Below are 27,343 nucleotides of genomic sequence, written 5' to 3' on the forward strand. Positions count from 1 at the left end.
TAGCACACCTGGATGGATGTAAGCTGGAGGACTTACTAGCAGCTACTTCTACAGCACCGAAGAAGGCTAGGGACAGACTCAATACCAGCGCTAAAAGCCTCCTTTGGGTTATCCATACAAGATGCATGCAGCATCGAAAGTATTTACCTATATCTTCTATATCTTCATGAAAATGTATGCAAGACTGTTGGGTTAGGTTGATCTGTAGGTCAAGTCATTGTTTTTTTTTTACCATCTAACTGAAATCGATTTAAAAAGGCTGCATTTAAACACACCGAGATCTCTCCTTTTAGAATAGAGGCTTTCACACTCTCCCACACACACTCTCAGACACGTACACCAATATACATAGACTGCATTGACGGCCTCAACCTGTTGCTGCCACACGCCGACGGGGCCGCGAAACTTGAGACGCCAAGGATAAAAAGCCCAGTTACTTTTCGCAGCCAGTTTCAATGAGTCATTTTGATATTCATCGTAAAAAATATAGTATATTTTCTGCAAAAAGCCTTGAATAAAAGTGATGCATTGAGAAATGTAAAGATGATTTTTATTCCAAAAAAACCACTGCTCCCCCGATTACTTGTATAGGTTTCCGTGAGGAGTCTTTGCTATTTCCAACATGGCGATGGCAATAAGTCGACCTACGATCCAAAGGCCAAGGCGGGCGTCCATGTGGACATGACCGCGCTCACACGCTCTCTGTCCGTCTCCGCCCAGACCCTGAAGGACCCCACCCTGGCGGCCAGGAAGGACTTCCAGCGGGAGGCCGAGCTGCTCACCAATCTGCAGCACGAGCACATCGTCAAGTTCTACGGCGTGTGTGTGGACGGGGACCCCCTCATCATGGTGTTCGAGTACATGAAACACGGCGACCTGAACAAGTTCCTCAGGTTGGTTCACACCCTGAGTGGCCGCTGGGGGTCCGCCTTAGAGGGGGTGGGCGGGGACGGGGGCGTCTTGTAGGTAGGGTGGTGGATGGGGCGGTATTCCGTCAAGTCCAGCTATTCCATCCGCAAGAGGAACAGTTTATCTCTTACCATGGATTCTGGGATTAATCAATTTAGCGGATGCTTTTATCCGAAGGAACTTACAGTGATTTGTTTTGATATAAGTTGTTAATAGGCAGGGAAGGCTAAGGGGTCTTGCTCGAGGGTTGGATTTTTTGAAAAACCCATAACCTTATGGCTGTGAGTCAAACACCACTAAGCACAACCCTATCCTGCCCTCTCTGTATTTATCTTTAATCTATCCTCGAGGATAAAAGGTACACAATGAATGTTAGCTAAGTGGCTTTATGACTCTACTCCAAAAGATTGAAGCTAGGGTTGGCAGTTTAGAGGAGCCTGCCAGAGTAAGCTACATTTTGAAAGTATCCAACAATAAAATCCTACCCCTCCCTTCAGGCCTCCCTCCAAAGACACTGCCCCAAATCATATGACTCTCTCGCTAGCTTTAGCAATGGGTCTGCCTAGCCTTGTGGAAGACCCCCACTCTGGTCTAATAGTCTAATTAATTAAGCCCTAGGTCCTTTCCTGACCACTCATCTTTGACCTTGATGGAAACAACATCCATTAAAGATTTGATGGAGAATTCATAAGGTATAGCGGGTTGACTTGTAACCGAAAGGTTGCTAGTTTGATTCCCAGGCTCGAGTTGTTCTTGAGCAGGACACCCAACCCTAACAGCTCCCGAAAAGCTGATTGTTGCCTTGCATGGTTGACTCCGCCGTCAATGTGTGAATGTGTGTATGAACTGCTGTAAGCCATTTTGGATAAAGCATCTGCTAATTGCCCTAACTGTGGCGCAAAGACAATGCAACTGCCCTCACACTGATAACGTCTATTTTGCATAATTATTTTGCACGCCTTCCCAACATCAAGACCAATTTCAATAAAGATGCATGGGACAATAATACATAGAAAAGAGGATCCCTTGATGTAACCATTGGTGCACCTCACATACGACAGATGTTACAAGACAAAAATGACGTAGAAGCCGATGTCAAAAGGGAGACTTCAATCAGCAGAAATGGCATCTTTTGGAGAACTAGTAGCGAGTGAGGATGAATTAAAGTGAACCAGAAAACATTGCAGACGGGGAAGGAGCAGGAGAAGAGACAAGACATTCCCAGTCCATGAGCTTATTTAAGATAAACGTTGGAAGTTGTCGGCTCAAAGAACGATTTCGGGTGAATGCGTTGTGTCTTGTGCCAACCTGAGAAGGTTTTTGTAGACCTGTAGAGATTTAAGGTCAACAAAAACTGAAGAGTTTTAAGGCGTAATTAGACCAGAAGTGTGATCTCGTTTTGATCATAATGTTTCGAGTTCTGTTGCTTACATTGAAACTGATTACACATTGGAGCGAATAAATCTGTTCATTATTTTCAGCAAATAGTTTATTTTATTTGAATGAGAGCTGACTCCATTTGATCAACACAATACAACACAGACAAAAGAAAAAATGTACGCAACAGTGCAAAACATAGCCCTTTGCACAGAAACAGCTGGTAGAAATATCAGAGGGAAACTTTTTACTTTTATACTTACATTACAATTCAGAGCCTGTATTTTCCACTTTTATTTAGGTAAAGAAGTTGATGCAGTACTTTTACTTATACCAGAGTATTTTTTTAAGTAGAAGTATCAGTACTTCTACTTAATAAAGGATGTGTTTACTTTTGCCACCATTGTAGCTAGATAGTCAGATAAGAAGGTCATCCAACATTTCATTCGGGCCGAATGTAATAATTAGGTGAGCTTATAACAGGCCCGCAACAGCCACATAGTCATGATTTCTTTTGTCGGCTTTTGATTTATTGCTTAGGATCGGGATGTAAAGAGAATTTCAACAAATATGACAAGAAATGCTTCTAAAATAAATAGCCTACCCTAACATTACTAGGGATGCATGGAGGTATTTTATCTTCTGCTCCCCTCTCATTGGCCAAAATGTCTACAGCTGTGTAATTGGATGTTTTCGTAAAGAAAGATTTTTTACCACCAAGAGTATGAAAACAAAGTTTTTTATCGGTGAGAAAACGGTTTGTCTCAAAGGTCCTCTTGGCTCTGGTCTGCAGTCTTTTAATGTAAATTTTATATCACAGCAATGATGCGTCGACAATTCCAAGAATCCAATCATTGCTTACAGAATAACTTATACACTTATATGTCTATCCAATATCTGCAGACTGTGTCGTAATCGACCCTCTTCTCCACCCACCATAATCTATTGCTTTCCACTCATTTTATTAAAGGATGAAATGGGGTAGAAATGTGAGATAGCTGTCTTGAGAGATACTGCTGGTGACCTGCGAGCTATATGGAAGCCTCTGGAACACCAACAATGAAAGTATTCTTCTGTTGGCAAGAAATAGGATGAAATCTCTTGAACACAATGTTGTTTTACATTGATTATCACAGTCTTTACATAGCAAATACAAATGTGGGAGCTCACTTTAATCCTTTTTTAATCAGATGAGACCCATAACAATTTATAGTATTATGAATTATGATTATTTAAAAAAACAATTGATACTTTAAGAAGTAAGGTGGAAGCTGAGTGGGCCAACACTGATTGAGCCATAACAACACCAGCTGTGGCTGTGTGAACTCGGTCCGCCCGCAGACATTTAGTGATAAATGAACACAAGGTGAACTATATGTTGAAGACTGACAATTACCTGAACATGAACAATACCCAATTCTGCGACCCTCCTCCCCTCTTGAACTAAATGTATCTAACTTGAAAGATCCTTTGCTTTCATTCTTCTTGAAGATTACCTCTGTTTCAGATTGTATCGCCATTGTAACGTTACAATCTGAAACCAATCCCCTCCCCCCCACCAAAAAAAAAGAAAAGGTCCATCTCAGAGCACAGGTTGGTTCATCTTCATTATAGAGCTGTAGAGTCTCTACCCTGACCCCCCCCCCCCCCCCCCCCCCCCCCCCCCCCCCCCCCCATCCATTCCTTTGACTGATGGATGAGGGTCTCTGTTGGAACAAGGCAGGTCCACGCTGAGTGACAGAGTGACATGGGGTGCGGCCCCTCAGACAACACCAGCATCCAGTTCACCTTCCATCTCAAAATAGTGTCCGTTGTTGGGCCATTACTCGAATTCTCCTGGAACCGCTTTCTATCGCGCCCTCTCTTGTTACTGCTCTCTCTCTCTCTCTCTCTCTCTCCCCCTCTCCCCCCCCCCCCATTGATTGTCAGGCAGTGACGGATAAGGCACGGCCGAGTCTTTGTCTTGTCCTGCGCTTGGAGACAGACGCACGCATAAGACAAGCTCGTTTGCAGTTAATTAGCAGCGGTACAGAATAATGAGGAGGCTCAAAGCGTTGCTTGGTTTTGTAAGTATTTGAAAAGTATGTCTACATATATCATAGCCTAACTTGTAAAAAGTGTACCGCGTACCGCATCAGTACCCACCCTGCTTATGGCGCCTGTTCTATTTCTGTCTGCGTTACATATGGGCTTGCCCAAGGGCAGTGTGACCTGCCTGGCAAAGAAAACAAACAAACAAAAACAGCACGCAACAACAACACCTTTAAATCATCTTCCCTCACAGCTGGAGCTCTGTGACCCTGACCACACAGGGCTACGCGTACGCAACGGCAAGAGGCCATCGCTAATGCAAGACTCTCCTTGCCAACCTCCGGTATAAAATAAATGTAAAAAGGCGAGAGCGTTCCCTGTTAACGCGGCTCTGAGCGGGTGATTGATGGATGAGGCCGTCTCGGGGAACAAAGCAAACACACCCAGTTAGAGCGTCGAAAGCTACACAAAAAAACCATTATCTCTCCAGTCTCCTCTGTGCTACACCCCAAGAGCTTCAACAGAGACTCTTCAAGAACAGCAGCAATCATCCCCACTGTGTGAAGCCAAAGGGAAAAGCCCTTATTTTTCTTCGTTTTCTTTAGCTTTTCAAGGCCAAGTGTAACGCAATTGTGTTTGTCCAGTTAAATGTTGTTGTGTTTTCGATTGGGTAACTCAATACTGAAATAATTAATCACCAAACCCATTATGGATCTGTCTTCAAATTCTAGATGATGAAAATAATAATAATCAGAATTATAAGTCATAATAGGCCAAAGAAAAGATTTGACACAAAATAAATAACACAATCACTTTATATTGTATTATTATGAGTAAGATAACCTTCTTTGATTATAAGATCCAATCCTAAAAGCAAGCACATAAAATAGAATGAATAATGGAATAAATAGTGTTGCAATTGTTGCGCCAGTGCTTGGGTTCAGAAGATTATTGCAAGCGCTACGAGTCATCGCAATTACAGGGAGTCTGTACTTCTGAATGTCACTGCCAGGATGTTTTGCAGTGTTTGGCACACATGAGACATTCATGCTTTTGTGTGTGTGTGTGTGTGTGTGTGTGTGTGTGTGTGTGTGTGTGTGTGTGTGTGTGTGTGTGTGTGTGTGTGTGTGTGTGTGTGCGGGCACAGTGACACTCTGTCTCTTGGTGACTTGGAAGTTAATTTCAGCCTGGTAATTGTGTTTCCATTAAAGTACTGGCATCAAATCATTCAGGACACTGCTAATTTAGCATGCAGCGATTGCCTTGCTCTATACTACAAATACACACAGAGACACAGACACACACACAGACACACACAAGCACACATACACGCACACACACACACACGCACACACACACACATATAATTCCACTGGCATGCACTGGCATAAAGTCCCCCCCCACAAACCTACACCCACACACATACATACACACACACACACACACACACGTACACACACATAAACACACACACAGAGACACACACACAAAGTGTGTGTGGTTATGTACTTTATGTGTGTAGGTATGTCTGATCTTCATACTAGCAGTATCTGTGACTTAAGCCCATTGAAGCAGGGGCAGTGATGCACATACACAGACACGTAAGAGACACACAAACTAATAAGAACCGACACCGATATAAAGAAACCCTCAGACAGTAATAAGGGGGTTTCAGACACAACAAACACTGAAGAAGTGGCTTCGGAGGCGCTAGACTGTCACCTCGGGTTAGCTGGGCCCCTAGTGGCCGCAGGCCGCGACGCGGATCATAACACCATCTGACTACCAGACACCTCAGCCAGCGCTCTATCGATTATTTGTTCTCTGCTTCACTCATGTTGGCCATCGAATCATTCCGAACCCACTAGCCTTTACTGTCTTCCTCCCCGAGAAGTTATGTACAAGTATAATGCCTTTTGCTTGCACTAAAATAGGCTGACAGCTACCCCCCGTGCTCCATCTTTAAGGCTGACTCACATCGGTGACTCACGACTAATAAAGCCAAATGCCAGACGTGTTGTATTAGAGATGTTACCTCAAGCGATGGACTTGAATTTGTCTCACAGAGGAATCTATTGTTTAAAAAAAAAGAATGTTCCGGAAATGTGTTGCCTACACAGTTCTCTCCCACATCATTCTGAAGATATTAATAGACTTTTTTTTCAGAGCCTTGAAAGATTTGACTTAGCAACAGTGGCTCGAGGAACGGATACATGTGTGCACAGACCATGGTAGATATAAACAATATCATCTTGTCGTTTTCTAGTGTCCTGGCCAAAGGTCTAAAATATAATCTTTAACATGTATCTATGTCTGTCCATTTATTTAGATTATTATATGTACAAAGAATATTAAAAGTCAAAATATTTTTGTGATTAAATGAATATAAAAATGATCAAATATTATATGTATTGCAATACATAACAAAACAAGCAAGTGACTCAATTTAAACTTTGTCAACGAGGTATAGACTGCATGCCGTCGAATAGTTTGCACCTCAATTCAAGATAGCTGTGTATAGTATAAATAATGTGTAGTATAAATAATTGTCTTCACTTATTAGGGGTGCCCAGTGGTTATGACATACAGCTTGAGGCCATCCCAGCAACCAATCTTCGTCCTGGGTCTAGTGCCAGTCCTTCCTCTGCAGTAGAGCAGGATATCACCCAGCTTGAATCATTTACTCAGTAGTCTCCCTGCCGTTTTTATATAATCATAATAGGCCTCTCATTTTGTTTATGATTTGAAATGTACTCCCTTCATAGTGTCCACAAGGAGTTTTCCTGCGGATAATATCTGTGATGGGTTCAGTTCAATGGCTCCTATGGTTATTTAGTAACTCCACAATTAACTCTGTTTCCCTACCCCTCCAACCCCATCCTCCCTTTTCCCGCCCACCTCTTACTTATGCTCTGCAGAGCCCACGGGCCGGATGCCCTCATCCTGGTTGATGGACAGCCCCTGCAGACCAATGGGGAGCTGGGCCTGTCTCAGATGCTGCACATTGCCAGCCAGATTGCTGCTGGGATGATCTACCTGGCCTCCCAGCACTTTGTGCACCGTGACCTGGCAACCAGGAACTGTCTGGTGGGCAACGGACTTCTGGTGAAGATCGGAGACTTTGGGATGTCCAGGGATATCTACAGCACAGACTATTATCGGGTGAGTTTAGTAAGTTGCATCGATAGAATTCCATTACTTTTTCCTATTCTTTTGGTCAAAGTCATCATATTGTAATGAGCCACGGAGCCCAAGATGCTTAAATATATAATGTACTTTTCCATGCTGTGCACACACTTCTGGCTCTCCAGAACAAGTTTGTGTTTCTGGAGCACAATAACAGAGACTCTGAGGGATTTTCAGCAGACTCTCCAAGCACTTTAATTGGCGTGGTGGGAAATCATTTGTATTTGGCAGTAAATGTCAATGACTCCATCTTGCCCCATTTCCCTAAGCAGCTCCCGTGGTCTATTTTACCTCTAATGCCTTCCTAAATGTCCCGCTGGTAGTTCCATTGGAGAAAAAAAACGGATAGATTTTTATTTTACTTTTAGGGGGTTAATATGTACTGTAGTTACCAGTTAATGTGCTTCATAAAGCATTAGAAACACTTGAAAGAATCAAACGTTAAAGGAGCCATTATTCCTTATTGTAAATTTAAATAGGAACTGGTTGAGTTAAAGACTATTATCTGTATTCTGCACGTTGAGAACAGGAATTATGCAGAGTTGAGTCAAAGATAAGGGAAAAGGTTCATCAATGATTGGATTGCTATTTGCTGTTTTGAATACAAATACCGCACACGTAGGATCTAAGTGGTATCGTGGACAGGTTCCACATGAATGATGAGTAACCATCCTGGGTTCTCTTGCAGGTACAACAAAAGGGGAAAAAATATTCAGAAAGCTGCTGTTGTTGACAACCTGCCAATCGTATCTTGTCCCCACCGCAGTCACATGCAGAAATATGCTGACAGTATCAAAGCAATGCAGGCATATACGCCAGCTTTCGTAGCAGGTATATAACCTCCATACAGACACGCAAGCAAACACACTCACGCACGCAAGTGCAGCGCACATCCTTATGTGCACACATGCCTGCTAGAATATTAACTGAACACAAAAATGAACACAATGGGGAAGACTTACAATGAGCCACATTTGTATTCAAACGGTACGACCTGCATGCATCCACACACACACACACACACACACACACACACACACACACGCACACACACACAATCTATGTCTCTAACAGACACCCAAACATATACACACACACAATCACAGATGCAATCTCTCTCTCCCACACACGAACAAACACATGAACTTGGCAATACTAATGGGGGTGTGTGCTGGCATGCACACACATGCTCGTGTGTGTACTTCCTCTTTGAGGGCAGAAATCCGCTTCTGCTTAACATGCATCCGAGGTCTCTAATTCTGCAGTCGCACGTACGCAGTAAAGGAAAGGAGACAAGGAGAGAGGTCGGAGATTTTAATTTCACCACAGTAATTCTCTTTAATGTGCAGGCTATTTCCCTGCAGTCTGATAGAAAACAACGAGCACTGTGCTTAGTTGACTTGCTGGAGAGGGCTGCACGGCCATATGTCTGAATTATCCAGGAGATATCCAATACAGAGGGGTCAGCAAAAGTGCACAACGCTATTTACCATGCATGCCATTTGCTTCCAAATACCGAGGACCAATAAATAGCAGGCTCATTTGGAAGCCATTCTGGTCTAAGGGGGCTAGTCCATTCAACCAGTGAACCAATACAAACACATACACAACCACCCACACAAACACATACAAACACAGACACTACCAGCAGGCATTGGAAAACAAAAAGGGACAGATAATGAAGCTCTGTATTGTTCTTTTAACGTAAGCTGATAAGTTATAGCCTTGCATCCACAAGCGTCATTATTCCTGGAGCTCAGTCAGTCCACCGACTGTTGTCAATGAGGACAGTATGCTGAGTCGATGAACAACCTCCATTTATTTCCAAGGTCTAAAGACACAATCAACAACACGGTGAAGTGGCCCTTTTCATGTGTGTTTGCGGACGATTACGAAACCAAACAAAAACATTTTTTGTTCCCCAATCCCGGGTTTAGTTTGTTTGTGTGTGCGTGCGTCTCTGAATCATTTAAAGAAATATGGGTCCAATGAAGAGTGCCCTTAGTATGCTTGCATTGTGAGTGAGTGTTTCTGGATAAGCCCTCAGGGCTCAGCTTGCCCAAGGCTTAGAGAAAAGAAAACGTTTTTACAGGTTGAAGTGGAGTGAGAGAAGAGAGAAATGTGCCAGGTGAAAGACAAGAGAAGGATTCTGTTCCTATTCACAGGAGGAAAGCGAGAGACAGAGAGAGAGAGAGGGGGAAAGAGAGAGACAATTAAAGAGAGAATTCGGCAATGACAAACAGTAGGAGGGACGTGCGTGTGGCGTTTAAGTGCGTTTCCGTGTGTTCAGAAGACATGTCATGGCTCCACAGAGACAATTTGTCACGGGAGCACCGGAGGGCAATTGTTAGGCATCCGTGGAAGTGGAGCCGCATGCAGGGCTGAGTGAGTCAAGAGACCTCGCTGATTAATGGATAATGAACAAATTATAATCTATACCATGTACTATGATATGGGCGTCTGCTCTGACATCCTCACTTCTCCTCCATCAGCTATGTCGAGGAACGTCGTTCTGTTTAGCTCCTAATACCCGAGCACTGAAGGCATCTCTTAAATTACTTCCGAAAACAAACCGGGATATGACAATTAGCTCAGAGTGTCCTGCTATCAGTAGTAGCAGGACCTTATGTGGGCAATAGTATTGCACCTTATGTGGCCCTTGTGCATTTTCTTTTAACTATCCAAATGAGGTAATTTAAGGTTTTGTAGGTGTGTGCGGGTGGCAAAAAGTATGTGTGCAATATAATTGACCGGATTTAACTCTGTTGAAAATGTAGCCTTTTTTACACCAGATAGAAGGTAAGAGAGACAATAAAAGAGAAGGGTTTTTCCCAAAAGAGAACTTCGATAACTCCAGGTTCCACACATGGAAAAGTATAAAAGAATGAGTTTGAATCATTTAAGGGAGGCAGTTTTAGTGAGAAATGGTGTCAATATAAAACGTGGCTTCACATTGCAGAAAAGAACGACTAAAACTACAAACTTCTTTCTATCTGTATTACAATCTTTCTTCCAACCGTTGTTGCTGGTGTAGCCTACAGTATGTTCACATTCAGGAAAGAATATATACAAACAACAATAAATAAGCCTGATTCTAGATCCCTTTAAATCTTGCAACAGGCATATCTAAGAACCACTGCTGGAGACGCTGTGAAATCATGAATAAAGAATTGTTTCTGTGTTTTCTGCAGCGTGGTTCAGATGAAACGTGACTGTATGAATGTTTCAGGCAGCATGTTTCGGTTTTATTGCCAGGCCTCTTCAGGATATCATGGCTATCCAAGAGAGAGAATTTGCTTGTCTTTACAACGATTGAAAGAGCCAGGATTAATTAATGTTTGTCTAGAATTTAAAAATTCTAGATTATTACTGTTCTGTTAAAATATCATGTTTAACGATATAGTCTTAATTATACTATAGACATTATATGGAACATTAGTTCTTTCAAAGTACTTTATTATTATATTCAAGACAAGCATCGTAAATCTCCAGTTAATTATACTGACATTTTTTTTCTTAATTTTCAGTATACAGTTTGACCCAGGCTTCAATTAATACATATATTTATTGATGTCTTTACAGTTAAGGGAATACTAGTTCCCTTAGAAACTAATACAATTGAAAAATGATAAGGCATTTACGTTGCCTCACGAACCCACATATCCAAAACAAAGTGGCTGCATGCCCAAACATTGAGGGGTTCCCAATTAGCCTCACCTCTATGCCTTCCAAGGTAGGGGTCATGTCAGGTGGGACTCGCTGCACCTCAATTATTGCATGAAATGTGTCATAACACCTACACAAACCAAAATAACCCAATAAATAAATTTAAAAAATCTTACTTTACCTTTTATTTATTCACTGTCCTGTGCCCTTTGGTACAGTATCCATTCAGAATAAAGAATGGAAAGGTGTTACCCGGCATTCTCCGTAATCTGTGTCTGTGTGCCCGTCTATCTTTTGTGCGTGCTTCTGTGTGTGTGTGTGTATGTGTGTGTGCGCGTGTGTGTGTGTGTGTGTGTGTGTGTGTGCGCGCGCGTGTGTAGGTGGGAGGACACACCATGTTGCCCATTCGCTGGATGCCTCCGGAGAGCATCATGTACAGGAAGTTCACCACTGAGAGCGACGTGTGGAGCTTCGGAGTCATTCTGTGGGAGATCTTCACCTACGGCAAACAGCCCTGGTTCCAGCTGGCCAACAACGAGGTGAATGAACTCCCACACATAGTGTATTAGTTGAGGAGACCTGACTCAAACCTGAATAGAAAATGGCCTTCAATCATTGCTATGTATTGCCATGGGTGGCAGCAGCTCAGTAGGTAGAGCGGACTGGCTGGTGACTGCAAGGTTGCTAGTTAGATCGCCAGCTCGTCCTAGCTGAGTGTCGATGTGTACCTGACCTAACAGGCTCCTAACGAGCTGGCTGTAGCCTCGCATGGTTGACTCCGCTGTGAATGTGTGCATTAATGGGTGAAGGCAATATTGTAAAGCTTCACCCATCTTAAGATAAAAGTGCAATATAAATGCAGTCCATTTACAATTTGTAGAATTGTAATTAGATATCAGATTCACTTCATCATACAGTCCAATGAATGTTTTTGACATTCAAAACACTTGTACTTTTCATTGGACTGTCTTATGAGAAAATCTGATTGTATTGTGCGATGGAGTTATGTATGCAGATCACTTCATCTGTAATGCATGTTGTTTACACATAATGCACAGTCTTGAACGCAGAATGTATAAATATTTAGGTGACATATTTTCACCATCACCATAAGCATTATTCTTGTCTCCAAAGAGAAAAATCTGCTTGCATGTTTTTGTACATGATTTGCTTGATAAAGCTGGTTAAAGCACACCGGTGCAACCAAACCTCATTAAAAGACAGGGGCAATCTCTTGGTAATGCAACGTGGGCAAAATGATGTTGTTGCGTTGTCCTTTAGTGAGAGCCCTAAATCCCTGCATTCCTATGAACCTTTCTGTATGTATCCCTCTGTCTCCAGGTGATCGAGTGCATCACCCAGGGAAGGGTTCTGGAGCGCCCCAGGGTTTGTCCCAAGGAGATCTACGACATGATGCTTGGCTGCTGGCAGAGGGAGCCCCAGCAGCGGCTGAACATTAAGGATATCCAGAAGATGCTCTTCACCATGATGAAGGCGGCGCCTGTCTATCTGGATATACTAGGGTAAACATACGGGAAGGCAGAGGGGAAAAGGGGGCAGGTCTCAGATCGGACTACACTGGATTGGAACGAGTAACGGAGGATATTGGATGGGAGCGGAGTGGGAGTCTACCAGAGTCGCGTCTCCTGCTGTACAAGTAGAAGCTGACTTTTGACCGAGCACGAGGTCAAATCTTAGACGAGGCTGACTTGACAGCGGTACAACTCTTTAAAGGAATTGAATTGAATTTGCCACCATACCGGAATAAATGACATTGGATTATATAGTTTTGTGGTTCCTCGTGAGTTCCAATGCCCTCCGTCACACTCTTTGGTCCCACGTCTTCGCACACATGACATGATTGGAGTCAAACTCAACCGGATTCCTTCCCACTGTCAGCATCCAAACTGTCAGCAACCCTTTGCAGGCCCTTAGCATTTAATACCTTCGTTTTGTTCATTTAAAGCAACAGTAGCAGCAGAATAGTCTATATCTATATCTATATCTATATATATATATATATATATATATATATATATTCAGTCTTCAAACCTGCCTAGTCTATTCTGGGAAAGACCTATCGCTCATTGCAAAGAAAAAAATCATACTTTGCTCCTCAGACAATGTTATAGCCCCCATTCATTTCTGCAACAGTAGCTTAAACACTCCTCTTTAATTAAACAACAACAAAGTCCTAAGCGGAGACAGACGCTATCTAGAAAGTAGTCTCTTCATTACTGAATCCAGGGCCTGCACACTTCAGGAACACAACCCACCTCGTCTCCTGGAAGTTTAAACGAGGCTACCAGTTGAATGCAAGATTTAAACATGGCCACCAATGATAAAAATGACATTTATTTCCTACCTTGTCTGGCCTCCCTAAAAGCTATCCCGTTCTAAGATTCAACTTAATCCGTAATCACAAAATATGGCCTTATGAAAAAGTGAATGTGGTAATGTACTAGCCTAGCACATTACCAGTAATGTAACATGACCCAAGAAGTTAGGGAATGGATATCTTTTTCAAATCATCGTGAGAATTGGTTGGCCATTAGATCCAACCTGGTCACAATTCTATTTCCCAAAAGGCCAACGATCAAATTTTCATACGATTTCTTCAGAATTGGAAGGCATAATGCGGGCTATTGGGTTAAACCTTTTTTTATTGTGGCTTATTTAAACCGCTGCATTCTGGACCTTGGTTAGAAACCATCAATGCATGGCTAATTTAACTTGTTCCCATGGCCTGCACTCGGACCAGGCAACATCCATTGCACAAACTTCAAGGAAACAGAAGAAGAAACAAAGTGAACTTTTGACTCAAAGCCGTCATCTCACCAATCACTGTGTTCCATCAAAATTAGCCCCGTGTCCAAGTGCACTCTTTACTGTCCTTTAGAGCCGAACTCCTACCAAAACCTTGGTTCTTAAGAGCAGGTTGTAATGTTAGCCTTTCTGAGTTGCCCACATCAACAGGTACTTTTCCCGGAACCCTCCAATTGTGAGATTAGAAGCGTGGTCTGACTGACTGTCGCCATTTTGAGATGGACCCAAGTGCCTCCTACTTCTTTCTAAACGTGGAAAACAAAAGACATAAAAAAAAACATTCTTTCAAATAAAAGCACTTTTGCATTTTGTTTACCTGCTAAGACATGTGCATTAGCTGTAAATCTCTGTTTACAGCTCTCTGTCTGTCATGACCTACATTCAACAACCTACTTTCAGCACTCTGTCAACCAAAAAATATAAAAGTGAAAAATAATAAAAACATGAATAAACAATGAAAAAAATGATACATAAAAAAGATAAAAACAAATGTCCCATAAAAAAAGAAAAAGAAAACTGATTTCTTTCGTAACCCTTGCAGAGCTTGGCAAGAAGATCAAACTACCCAAGGAAAACTACTTCACTTTCTTTTTATAAATATATATTCTATATATTTTTAATTTATTTTTTATTTTCAATCAAAGTGTGGACCTCTGCCATGCTCCAAAGCCATGGAACACTCTGCCACTGGGCAGAAAAGAACCAGACGAGATACAATACTGGTCACTATTGGAAATTACACAACAGTTTGAAGGACGCCACCCTCCATTATATGTATCCGATGGGCAGAACATCACTAAGGCAACAGAAACTCTGAACTCTATGGAGACAAAACAGGCATCAGTCGAAGATCAAAAAAACACTTGCTACTCTGAAATGAATGTATATAATGTAAATTTATATGTCTTAAGATATGTTAAATTATTTAATTTCTCCGGTTTAGATTATTTTAGGATTCTTGTTGTGTTGTTATATGGTTAAGTAAAAAAGAAACGAAAAACAATAGATATTTTATTATTGTTTTCCTTTTAACTTGTAATTATTGTATTATTTAGAAACTATGGTTATACTGTGTCTGTTACCATTTTAACAAAAATAATCGACATTCAAATCAGCTATATTTACATTTATTTTTCATTCAGATAATGACGTGATGACAATGGATAAGTCAGGTGAAAGGCGGAAATTGCAAAGTGACAGAGCTTCTCAGTTTCTATCAAAACTGCTCAGAGTAAAGTTAGTGTTCCAGGATCATACATTGTTCCATCTTTTTTAACTTTCACTAATTTCATGTGCCTGCACTCGTTTCCCATTTGTTTCTTATACAAACACACAGTGACATTCTCAAATGACCATGTACAAGCCCTTGCTGTACTACCAAGTCATTTACAGAAAAAAATCCTAGTCCTTTCTGCTTCAATTGGCTACCTGTCTCGAGATGCTGGTTTCATGCTAATGTTGCAGAATCAAAGTCAAAGTCAACTCAAAGTGTCAAAATGGGAGGGATAACCCTGGATATGATCCTGATGTGTTGCCTGGTGCAAGACGTGATTATTTATATTGTTGTGAACGAAACCCAACATGTACACTGTCACACTTATTCCTCCTCTACTGCAGCGGTACAATGCTATCAACACTTCAGATTGATGGTATCATTGTGGTTCTTCATTTATGGTGTCCTGGGTTTGAATCCTGCCAGTTAGGGACATTATTTGTAACGTTCGGGAGCCTGCCACCAGAAAAGGCAATGCTTTATATTTGATTTCCATCCAACCATGTTTACCACTTCAAAGCTATAGCTCTTTAAACCAAAAGCCTTAGAACAATAAGCAAAATATTGACTAATTTGCTCCTTGCTTGAACAGCTCGACAAAAATGGCATTCTGCTCTTACCTTAACAAAAAATCCAATACATGGATGCGTAAACTTCTAAAGCAAAAACACTGGCCACAGCCACGTTTACAAGTGGCATGTGTTTTGTATTCAGATAGTACAGCCACACCCTCAATTCAGCGTGGCCCCAGTACACCAGATTAAACCCGATTCTGCTGGCCTATAGGGTTTGATATTCAACAAGTAAATGTAATTATTTGGTGCTGTGCAATACACAACACGGAAACCCAGGACACGTGTCATTGCTAGATCGCAGGGATCCTTTTTTTAATTCACGGTAGTTCAATTGTATGCGAAACCTCATCTTATTGTTTACATCAGAGGAAACAGCGACAAATTGAAAGCTAGAATGTAATTTGATTATTGAAATAATGTCGCCAAACAGGAAACTTAAATGATAACGGGGCTTTTTTCCACAAGGATGTTCCTGGCCCATCAGGGTCCATGTCACCCACAGCCTCTGCATTAACCACGTTTCTATTGTAAATGCAATAGTTTCCATGCTATGCGTTGTATTCACGTGACTCAATTCCAACAGATGTACGAGGACATTCTAAGGTCCACAGACTCCTCCTTGCGTGTGTGCTATATAATTAGAGGTTCTAAATTTGCACCCTTCTGTTTTCCACTGTAAACAAAAATTGGATAGATATAGTGTATCCAATAGATTTATAAAGACAGTATAAGTCATTAACTAGGTTATACTTGTGACTATTGCTCATGTCTTTCTTTGTTGTCTCTTGACAGTTCTAACACGTATGGTTTTTGGTCAACTTACTGTGCAACAATCAGAATAGTGAACTGTTTGGGGTTTGGATAACGTCATGCTAATGCCATACACGTGTATATTGTTAGCGAGCGAAGGGAAGACCCAAATGCAACATTTCATGAGCATTATTCAAATGCAAACATTGCTTAATGAAACGCTTTTTACTCTTCCTGTTCTCGCACACAAAGTTGGTCAAACCTTATCTGTTGGGAGTGAATGTTCCTTAAAAACTTGTGGCTCAGCAAATTGCATTCCTGGTCTTGCTGTATTAGCGGTGTTCTTTCCCTAGCTTATGAAACGTTATTTAGCGACTGCAGTTGTGGAGCCTTATCGTTACCCATGATTGTGTTTTATTACATCAAATGGAGTTCCTGAGTAAATTGGGAAATGTAAATGCTAACTTCAAACACAAATAGTTTCTGCGAAGGGAAACTTCAGTACACAAGCAATGGCAGCAAATGCTGCCATTCTGTCTGATGCATCTTTTTTCCAATAGCCATTATTCATTTCTATTTTATTTTATCTTTTGCCATGCTATCTGCCTAAAGGAATTTCTCTTCAAACCATGTATATAATGATAGTCATATGACTCAAATCGGTTATGACTTATACTACTGGCTCAAAAGGTGTTTATTAAGTCAATGGACTCGCTTGTCAGTGATACAGCTAGAGAAAATCCTATGGTGGTTACCATTAAAAAAAAATCACTGTTATTTCTCATGTATTCATATATCTCATATATCAGTGTTAAGCAAGTATGCAAGGATTTGGAATGTGATATTGTACTCTGGGAGTGAGATGGTGCATCGTATGTGTTTTTCTATTTTGCCCCCCCCCCCCCCCCCCCCCTCCGTATACACAAACACACACACACACACACACACACACACACACACACACACACACACACACACACACACCCATCCACTTCCGCTTGCCCTTCTGGACACACGTTCAAAGTCTTACATGCAAAGGCATAGATACATGGGTTATACATGCATATTTGCACGTATGCACCCACACACACAAACTCATATGCGTAAGTACATACATATACACACATACACACACACATGCATACACACAGCTACAGGCATAGGCCCTGCTGTCTGCTTGCAAATGATTTTGAGATATACTGAGGAGGGGGCTTTCTTTCTCGCTGTGTGCTCCTTGTGTAAAGTCATTTTTCACCCCCCCTGTCTTTATCCCCATTCCTTATGCTCCTTCATTATTTCTCGCCTCATAACTAGCGATCTGTTCTATTCTTATTTTCCATCCTCCTGGCTTAATAATAATTGTTTTATTCAAAAGCTCATTTTCTCAAACTTTTATCCCCAACCCTGTCTGCTGCTTTGAACTCCATCATGTTTTGCATACAAAATATTTAATCTCAATAGCTGGTCCTTTTTAAATGCTACAAACCATCATTACTTAATATTAATGTCTTTCTATCTCTTGGTGTCTCCTCTCCTCCTCTCTCTCTCCCTCTCTCTCTTTCTCTCTCTCTGGGTAATGTATTGTATAACTGTCTCCATGCTATAATTTATAACAATGTATTAGAATAATTTGACTTATATGATGTATTTTTAAAAAGCTGAGATGTGGCGATCTTTTGAGAAGGCTCTATGTATGATTCCGATACTTCAAATAAAAGCTGCTTCATCTTGCTCTGCGTCTTTGACTCATGCTTTCTTTTGCCACCTTGGAGTTCAATTATTTGAAGAAGGTTACAAAAAAGTGTTTGGATTAAAGAACTTAATTAAAACTGTATTTTTGCTTGCAAAACGCCCTGTACAAACACTTCAAAAGGTGTTATTGCGCAACGTTTTACCGCGCTCTGAAAAACCTTGAGCCCCAGGGGACCCTGCCTGCTGCTGCCCCCTCTTATCCACAGAGTTATTGAAACCCTCCAACTCCAACTGATAGAGAACGGAAGCAGCTTTGTCCTCCGCAGGCGTCATCACGAGTGCCTGAGGGAGCGGGCTGGTGGTTTGTTCGCTGTATAAGCGGTGGTGTTTAGGTGAAGGCACTTAAACTCTACTGTGCAGTCATTGCAAAGATAAGGCCTGTATGTTTTTCTTATTGCCTTAGGATCAATACTTTTTTCCTTTCAAATATAAGCTATTACAGCAAGGTATATAGGTAATAGATGACTGTTTCGGTGTCTTTTATTCTTTAAAGGCGCTCTTGGAAGAAATAATATGGGCTATTACTATAATGTATGTTCTTTAAAATCGGGTATCAACCATAGTTCTGTTATAACGATAATCCTCAGTCTTATTCTGCAGGAGGCGGAATCTCTTCATTGTGTTCCTGATTTCAAGTAGCACAGTTAGCCGCAGAAAGCGATACTTTAAATGCACTGAAATGTACGTGTGGGTGGTCCTCGGACCAGGCCTCCTGCAGCGTTTCCAGTCCCGATCCTTCATGTGTTTTTCTGCTTTCTGCTTCCTCTTTGTGAGTGTCCATGGGTTGGCTCCACGACACCACCTTTCTGGCCTGGACAGCCTGGTGTCTCCGGCAGGGATTGGCGAGCCTCATTCTCCTGGCAGAAATCTTTTTTGATGACCCCTGCCCCATACACCTTGTCATTTATGATCAGGTGACGATCCAGTGACGATGATGTCATGATTCTGAAATGCTAAATATTGAGCAGGTCACATTACATCACACTGTCCTGAGTCATACATTGTGTCTTGCATAAGGCCATGAACATGTCTATCAAGAAATGTTGGACAAATGTCATTGCTATATCAATATATCGTCAGATACAACCTAATTTGTCTTCTTTGTATTCGTCCCTTTATGATGGAGGATGGATGATCTTTCCCAGAGTTCAGGGCTCCTTTGTGTAACCCACCAAATGTTGGTAGATTGATTGGTCTTTGTACTTTCTAATATAATAGTAGGGTGACACTCATTAAAATTAAGCATGCATTGCGGGGTCACCAAGTGTACAAAAGGGTTATCCAGTCACAGACTCGACAGTCCAAGTTGTCGCAATCGTCTTTTCCTCCTGGATCGTCTTTTCCTCCTGCATTCATCTGCTGTGAAATTATCCCCCATTCCAATGACCATTGGTGGAGTCTCTGATGGGAGCAGAAGACAGAGGCGCTAATTCCAAAAACAGGGGCTGATGATATCAGCAATTACATCGTAGCCTAAAGCGAAGTTCCCGCGTGGATAACGAGGAGCAGGTGTTGGTGAGCGGCTCGTCAACGCTGCCTGAATACCGATTGATATAAAGGTAACCCGTGCATTTTTTCCGGGACCAACGACCAATGGCACCATGGACTTCCATCAAAAGCACTATTTTGAAAACACTTTGTTTTTAAAATGATTTGTCAGCCCCCCCCAAAAAAGGCAAAGTAGACATAATTCGAATTACCATGGGATCAGACGAACATAAGAAATATAACTGAAATTATGACATTAAGCCAAAAGCAGGATTTACGTTAGTTTAAACCTAGATTTACAGCCACCGGACAAAAAGTTGGCGGCTGAACATTCCAGGCGGCATTCCCTCTGGCATGTGCGCTGTCGTCAGCATATCGGTTGTGGTACAAAACAGCATGATATACTTCTAAACATGATACCTTTTTTATGGTAGATTCAGAACTTTAAAGGGGAGTTATTTTGTTTAGAAACTACAAACTATGACTCATAGCTTAGATGTTTTGTATTGTTTGCAGAGCAGCAATCGAGCAATGGTCATACATGTTCCGAAGATTATCACTAAGGGGGGCTTGGGATGGATAATTGAAATTGCAATTGGGGGAGTCTGGGAAAGTTTGTCAATAAGTGGGAAGAATTGGCACATTTCGTCCATCTTTTTGTTATTTTTCAACAGGCGCTATATTTGCTGTATACCAAAGTCACGAGCGAATCTCACTGAGATTGTCGATCCGATATTTATTTATATATTTCATAAAATCGTAATGTTAACCAGATGTACCCAAATTCACAGCTCCCTGAAATCTTATCTTCCTCATTTTCCCGTCACTCATTTCTGAAATATTAAATTAGGTTTTGGAGATGAAGCTGTCAATCCATCAATAATATAGCCTTATATAACCTGTGTGCTTGTGTGTGTCTGTGCGTGTGTGTGTGTGTGTGTCTGTGTGTCTGTGTGTGTCTGTCTGTGTCGTTGTATGAAATGCCCTTGTTTTTCCGGGGTTCTTGTGATTTAATACCTTCTTACAGACCCTAGTGCATGTTACAGTGTATATAGCTTGTGGCTCCAAGTACTTTCATTGAGTAAGGACATCGAGTGTGTGTGTGTGTGTGTGTGTCAGTGTGTGTGTGTGTGTGTGTGTGTGTGTGTGTGTGGGGGGGGGGGGGGGGGGGGGGGGGGAGGGGGGGTAGGGGTGGAAGGTATGGGTGACAAGGCATGTGCCAGTGTGTAACATTTTTTGTGCCGTGCTTCTGGGCTTTAGTACAAACCATTTCAAAAGTTAGTTTTTGGACACCCACAAATTCAAAAAGTTGTTATGTCCCAAAAAATAACTAATAGAGGTTAGATGTTGTGAGGTTAAGAAATATTTAAGGACTACAGATCGTTGATGAGGAATTTGATGAGCACTTTGCCTGTGACTGAAATACTGTTGAAATCCCCAATTAAATGTTTTCTCTTGGGATTTGTATTGTGCTGGAACAGACTGTAAATTGAGGAATGCAGGATTTTATCTTTATTAAGAAAGAGCCAAACCAAGTGACGACAGAAAATGAGTCGTGACGAAATGGCAGCCTCACCATTATCCCGTTTATCATACCTAGGTGAGACCCGCTAGGTACACCAACTGGCATGTTTTAATTCAGATTTAATATAGAGTTGGCTGTTTGAGAGTGTGTGTGTTGTGTGTGTGTGTGTGTGTGTGTGTGTGTGTGTGTGTGTGTGTGTGTGTGTGTGTGTGTGTGTGTGTGTGTGTCTGACAATGGAAGTTTAAAGGGCAAGTGCAATAGGGCAGTTCCAGTGAGTATTTCCACGAGTCCATATCCCCTTGATATACTGAAGATCGATGGCCATTGGCGAGTAAATGACATATTGTGCTTGGAATTGTTTGTGTGTATCTATGGGGTGACGGAGAGAGAGACATATAAAGAGAGGAGAGAGAGAAATAAGATAACTTGCCTCCAGTCTTTGTTGTATATTATTAATAAAAGTAGTTGTAGTTGTAGAATTTACAGACAGGCCTACTGAGCTACCATTGTTTCTCCGAGGGATCTTTTCGCCTTCCCTTTCAGAGAATATACCATCCATTCAATAGACTTTCATTTGTTTCTATGTTTGTGTAAGTGATGACTCAGCATTGTTGAGCCAGGAGAGGCAGCATATCAAACTCTTCAGAGATGACCTTCCTTTCTGAGACCACTGCTCATTTTCCTGCCCCAGTCTCATGACGTATGTGTGACGCTCTGTGCTCGTCCCTGTACGTCAATCCCTCTACCATATGGCTGTAAAAGTTTACAAACAGTAAGTCAATGGACTTGAGGGGGATCATGTAAAACCTAAAGTTAAGTTTATTTCTAAAATTGGGATGCACAAAAAAAAGGTCTGGGAACATCCTTAAGTAAGATGGATAACCTCTACCTGGTCCTTAATGATCTGTATCTATATTCACAGTCGCTTTGGATAAAACATCTCATAAATGCCTGAAAGGTGTAAAAAGAGAGTTAAAGATTCAGTCAAGCTTTACAGAGCTTCTTCACAGAGTCAGTAGCACAGCAGTTTCAGTGTAGTTTGTACACTATGGCATGAACGTTTTATCAATATTAGAGGGAAATACATTAAATTGAATGTATTTTGTTGATTTGAATTTACTTTTCCCGTTTATTCTTTAGTTTACAGAACCATGTTACCCATGCTGCCCCTCTTCTCTACTACTCAGTATGGGTCAGGACAGCCTCAAGATTGAGGTTTTACACACGGACCAAAAGTAAGGCATACTGGCAGTTTTTGAAAAAGAAGGGCAGACGATTACATAGACAGGCTGGGCTTAGGGTCCAATAGGTGTAAATTGGGACGAAAAAACCTACAGATACTCAGAAAGAGTGAAACAGGCACGGTATGACAGGGAAATATTCAAACTGACAGGTCAGTGGATGACGACTAAAGAGAAAAGGGAGCGAAGCTAGCCGTGGCTGAATAATATTGTCAAAAAGAACAATTCTTTGAGGCGAATAGACGAATCCGTCGGAACAGTTCGAGAAACGCTATCGAGCTGTAAGAGAAGCTGGCTACGAATCGATGGGAGAGACGGCACGAAAAGCTGTGCTAAAAAAGTGATTTTAAGGGAACAAGACTCTAGATATATCTTCAGACCTATATGTGCTGTCATCAAAAGACAAAGTGAAATAGAGTTTTGAAGAGAGCTAAACGCACACTCAACACAAACCGTGTGTGGCAGTTGGCAGACAGCCCGTTGGCCACACGTGTGAAGTGACGGAGGTGGGCCCACGTGGGATTCACAGGCCTGTCCAACAGCAAAGCCTTCAGCTTTAGGGGTGAAGGGTGTCACTCTGAAGGGCCAAATCCACCGGCAGCGGAGAGATCATCCGTGGAGCGCTAGAGTGCACACATGTTACTGGGTCATGGGCTACTGGGTGTTTCAGCCTAAGAAGCCAAGGGCTTGGTGCCCAGATTTATAGACCGCAAAGGTTCAAGGACCAGGTATCCCCTGATGATGCATGGCACTAATGTCCTTCTAATTATTCCCTGTCTTAGCAAAAAATAGGTTCTGTGCTAAATATGGATAGCTCATGTTGCAAGACCTTGTGTTTTCTTGTGACTAGTAGGCCTATATTGAAAAAAAACATTGCCAACACAAACTACTTTAAAATAGACATTGGAAATAGTAAAGTGGTTACCATGGTAGACCGCAAATATTTCAAGCATTAAAACATTTACATTAGAATCCTACTGTCCACCGGCCACATTAACATCAATTTATTCATGTGCGTTATAGTCAATTGTATAGCTGGAATACCTTGTATGTTGGATTATCTCCCTAAGAAAGTGCAAAGAAATGCTGAATAATACATATAGATTCTGTTATTGTGGATGTGTTTAGATTCTGATGGATATGACTATGTTGCATATTTTTTTCCAAATCTATGTTACATAAATGCTAGCTTACCATGTGTTTCAACGTTGTTTGGACTGTTAAACATGGCTTTTGTGAGACCTGTTAATTTACTGCGGCTCGGCTGGTACATCCATCTAACTGCCCTCCTTGCTGCAGACTAAGCTATATTTTCTACTGTAGGGAAACAATAGGACGATGATAAGTACTAGTTCGACTGGAAGTCAAAGTGCTAATGCTAGTCTAGTAGTGACATCCCCTCAGATCATTCCCTGGTTTCTCTTCTTGTTTTTGGAATACCACTGCATTGCTCTCTCTATGCCTCTTCTTTTTGGATCTCTACTAGCCCAACCTCTCTCTCTCTCCCTCTCTCTCTCTCTCTCTCTCTCTCTCTCTCTCTCTCTCTCTCTCTCTCTCTCTCCCTCCCTCCCTCTCTCCCTCCCTCTCTCTCTCTCCCTCTCTCTCTCTCTCTCTCTCTCTCTCTTTCTTGACTCAAAAATAATTACCATTTCTTGAATCACAGGGCTGGAAAGATACAAAAACAAAATAACCATCTCCTCAGTCCATATGTGTGCAGATTACAGGTCATATATGTGTGTGTGTGTGTGTGTGTGTGTGTGTGTGTGTGTGTGTGTGTGTGTGTGTGTGTGTGTGTGTGTGTGTGGGTGTGTGTGTGTGTGCTTCTGTGTGTGTGCATGCTTGTGCTTGTGTGTGCAGCAATCTTAACTAACCGCAAACACCACCATGCGAGCAATAGAGATAACTCAATGTTAATATTGAATAGATAATAGAAAAGATAATCATTTTGAATACATGCTGAGAGCATTTTGGATCTCATGTCGACAAACACCTGACTAACACCTTGCACCAGATGTAACAGTACAGATTGTTAGTTATGTTAAGTACCTATTTATTATTGATTGTAACAACACCTTATATTGCACATTGTTTTAGTCTTATATCGGGGTGACTGTATGATGAAAATTTAACAATACTTTATAACCGTAACTGCAAGTTTGTAAGAATGCGTACTTCTTTAAGGGCATTTAACAAACTACCTCAATCCAAGCAAGTACTTCAGAGTGCAATCCACATTTTGTCTTGTTCTCTGTTAATCAACGAAATGAAAACTTTAATAAGCCTCTGTCCCGTGGTGCTCTTCAAATGGTTCTACATTATTCGGAGCTAAGACTTCTGGACAATTGTTACTGTGATGGGAAAGGTCTTCAATAGCAGATTTCTGAATGCAAAAGTCACTGCTGGGTCGTCCAATATAAAGATTAGGGATTATGTAGAGCACTTTTAACTTCTTTTGTCCAAAGTGACAAAAAACGCGCTTAGAAAAAAGTGAATAGGGATATAGTCATTAATGAGCAGAGGTTAGGCATCTGCATTGATTTTAGGGATCAAACCCAGTTACTTTTAGCTGGAAGTTGAGCACTTCTGCCCTTACACGATCCTTCCCCTTTTTGACTGAGATGGTATCAACATATGAACAGTTAAACATGGGCAGTTAAATTCATGGGACAGCTGCTGAAATATAAGGTTGAGACAAACAGTACAATTCGCCAAAAGGTAGGTTTTTCTGCCTCGGATAAGTCTCAGCATAGTTCAAAAAGAACTGATACTAGCGTTAATGTAGAAAAACGACTTGCAATATTTGTTTTTCTCTGGCATTGGCTTGATACTAATGGTTTGGTTCCTGTGACTTACCTCACAGAAGGAACAGTTCAGATACAGTATTTCCTTTGTGGGGTCTTAAATAAGTTCCCTTGGGTGCTAAAGGATCAAATCTTCTACACACCCCAGCGCACAGTAGAGATATAAAATTGGTGTTAAAAACATATTAGGATGCTCTTGCACTCGTGTTGTCTCTCTAATGCCTTCAATCCCCGGTTACCCTTCTGTAGTTGTGTGGCTGTAGGCCAGGCGGATAAAGAGGCCGTGTTCATTCCCATCTCATTTGCAATCTGTCCGCACTTGCGAGTGGTCTCGTGTCAAAACTCTTTACCCTCAGGGCAGAAGCGGTGTCGCGCCAAACCCCTTCCCTATCGGCTGTCTCTCACTTCTTAATTACTGACAGGGCAGATAGTGGTTAAGATCAGAATACAGATTACACCCAGATTCGTTACAGCAACTGTTGTAGTGTGTCTCAGTGCCCTTCTGCGCCGACGCCTGTATCAGTATATATCAAAATTCTAATTGGAAAGATATATTAGAATGTCTCTGTGTGAATGCGCTTTAAACTATGTCCATTACGTCTTACAAAGAACAACCATTTGCTATGGATTGGCAATATAATAAATAAGGTCTGTTTTGCGGTGTCGTTTATAATAGTCATTTTTTATTATGCATTAAACAAATGTACTTGTGGTTGATTAGTTTTGTTTGTTTGTCATTATTAAAATTTAATTCAGAATTAACTTAATATGTCAATGTTCTTTTGACATATTAACTTCTTTTTCTTAATATGTCAACACTTTCCATCCACAGGCAAAACCTGTAAAAAGTCTACCATTCTCTAATGTAAACAAATACATTGTTTGGGGGTTTCAAGGAGTATCTCAACTATTAGAAAACAGAATTCATTGTCAATGTCCTTTACATAGAAACAACTGTGTCTCTTGACGTCTATGAGGTCTCTCAATCTAATCGTTCTGTGCTGAGGTCGCTTCTCTTTACATTATGTGTGGCCAAATGATGGAAAACATATGACAACAATTATGATGATGAGGCACGCGCTGTACCTTTCAATAGCGCCAGATGACTTTAGAGAAGGTTGAACCTTCTTTTACCTTCCACATCTACTGTCCAAAGCCTGAAAAAGACTAAACACAAGCTTCTAGTGGGCAATAAGGAACAGAGACAGGAGGCCACCCGGCTTTTAGGTTTTTGGTCTCTGGTCGCCAGTAAGTAGGGGTATTTTTCTAAAAAGGTTGGAAAAGGCATGAAATTAAACCTGAAGTACAGAGGTCATCGCAGCCTACTGCTTTGATTTTTCCTTCAGAAACACCAATTCTATTTTTTAACATTCGCCATAAATGCTCTGCATCAAATAGCGGGAACATATATTTCTATGGTCTATGGTCACAGCAGCCTCTCGAAGCCATCCTGTATCTAAAGCTGAAGTAAGATCAATTCTGGATCACACAGAGCAACATATTTTACCTCAACTGGCCATCTTGTATGTTGTATGACTCATTGACATGAATCATGAATATCAGCACTTACAGCCTTTTATAAAAGTAACATCTCATCTGCCCAGCTGCTGAAAAAATTGCATTGCATGAGTATTCAAAAGTGTTACGCGTGTGAAATGGCAAGTCAAAAGACGTGGTATTTGGAAGTTGTAAAGCCATCTTCCTACTATTATTGCAGGCCTGTCGCACCAGTTACTCAAGTTGGTCAGGGCGCATAAGCCAAGCAGCCTGCCGCTCACACACACACACACACAAACAGCACGCACAAACACAAACATACACCGCAAGCACGCACATACACACCGCATTCACACACCGCACACACACGCAAATGCGCACGAACATACACGAAAACGCACACACACGAGCAAACACACACACACACGCAAGCGCACACACCGCAT

The 27,343-nt window shown here is 41.5% G+C and overlaps 1 protein-coding gene across 1 annotated transcript in view; it reads left to right on the forward strand.

The window, feature by feature from the left end:
- Window positions 1–13,254, forward strand: part of LOC307081098 (NT-3 growth factor receptor-like) — a gene marked incomplete at its 5' end in the record, with an annotated part of 112,412 nt that extends 99,158 nt beyond the window's left edge. The window contains 4 exons of the mRNA XM_079744133.1: window positions 721–893; window positions 7,236–7,488; window positions 11,550–11,708; window positions 12,511–13,254. Coding sequence (XP_079600259.1) covers window positions 721–893; window positions 7,236–7,488; window positions 11,550–11,708; window positions 12,511–12,696 — 771 coding nt within the window. The 3' untranslated portion in view covers window positions 12,697–13,254. The remainder of the gene's footprint in view (window positions 1–720; window positions 894–7,235; window positions 7,489–11,549; window positions 11,709–12,510) is intronic.
- Window positions 13,255–27,343: the final 14,089 nt, after the last annotated feature.

Source organism: Pollachius pollachius (genome assembly GCF_949987615.1).
Source record: "Pollachius pollachius genome assembly, chromosome: 9".
Taxonomy (NCBI): domain Eukaryota; kingdom Metazoa; phylum Chordata; class Actinopteri; order Gadiformes; family Gadidae; genus Pollachius; species Pollachius pollachius.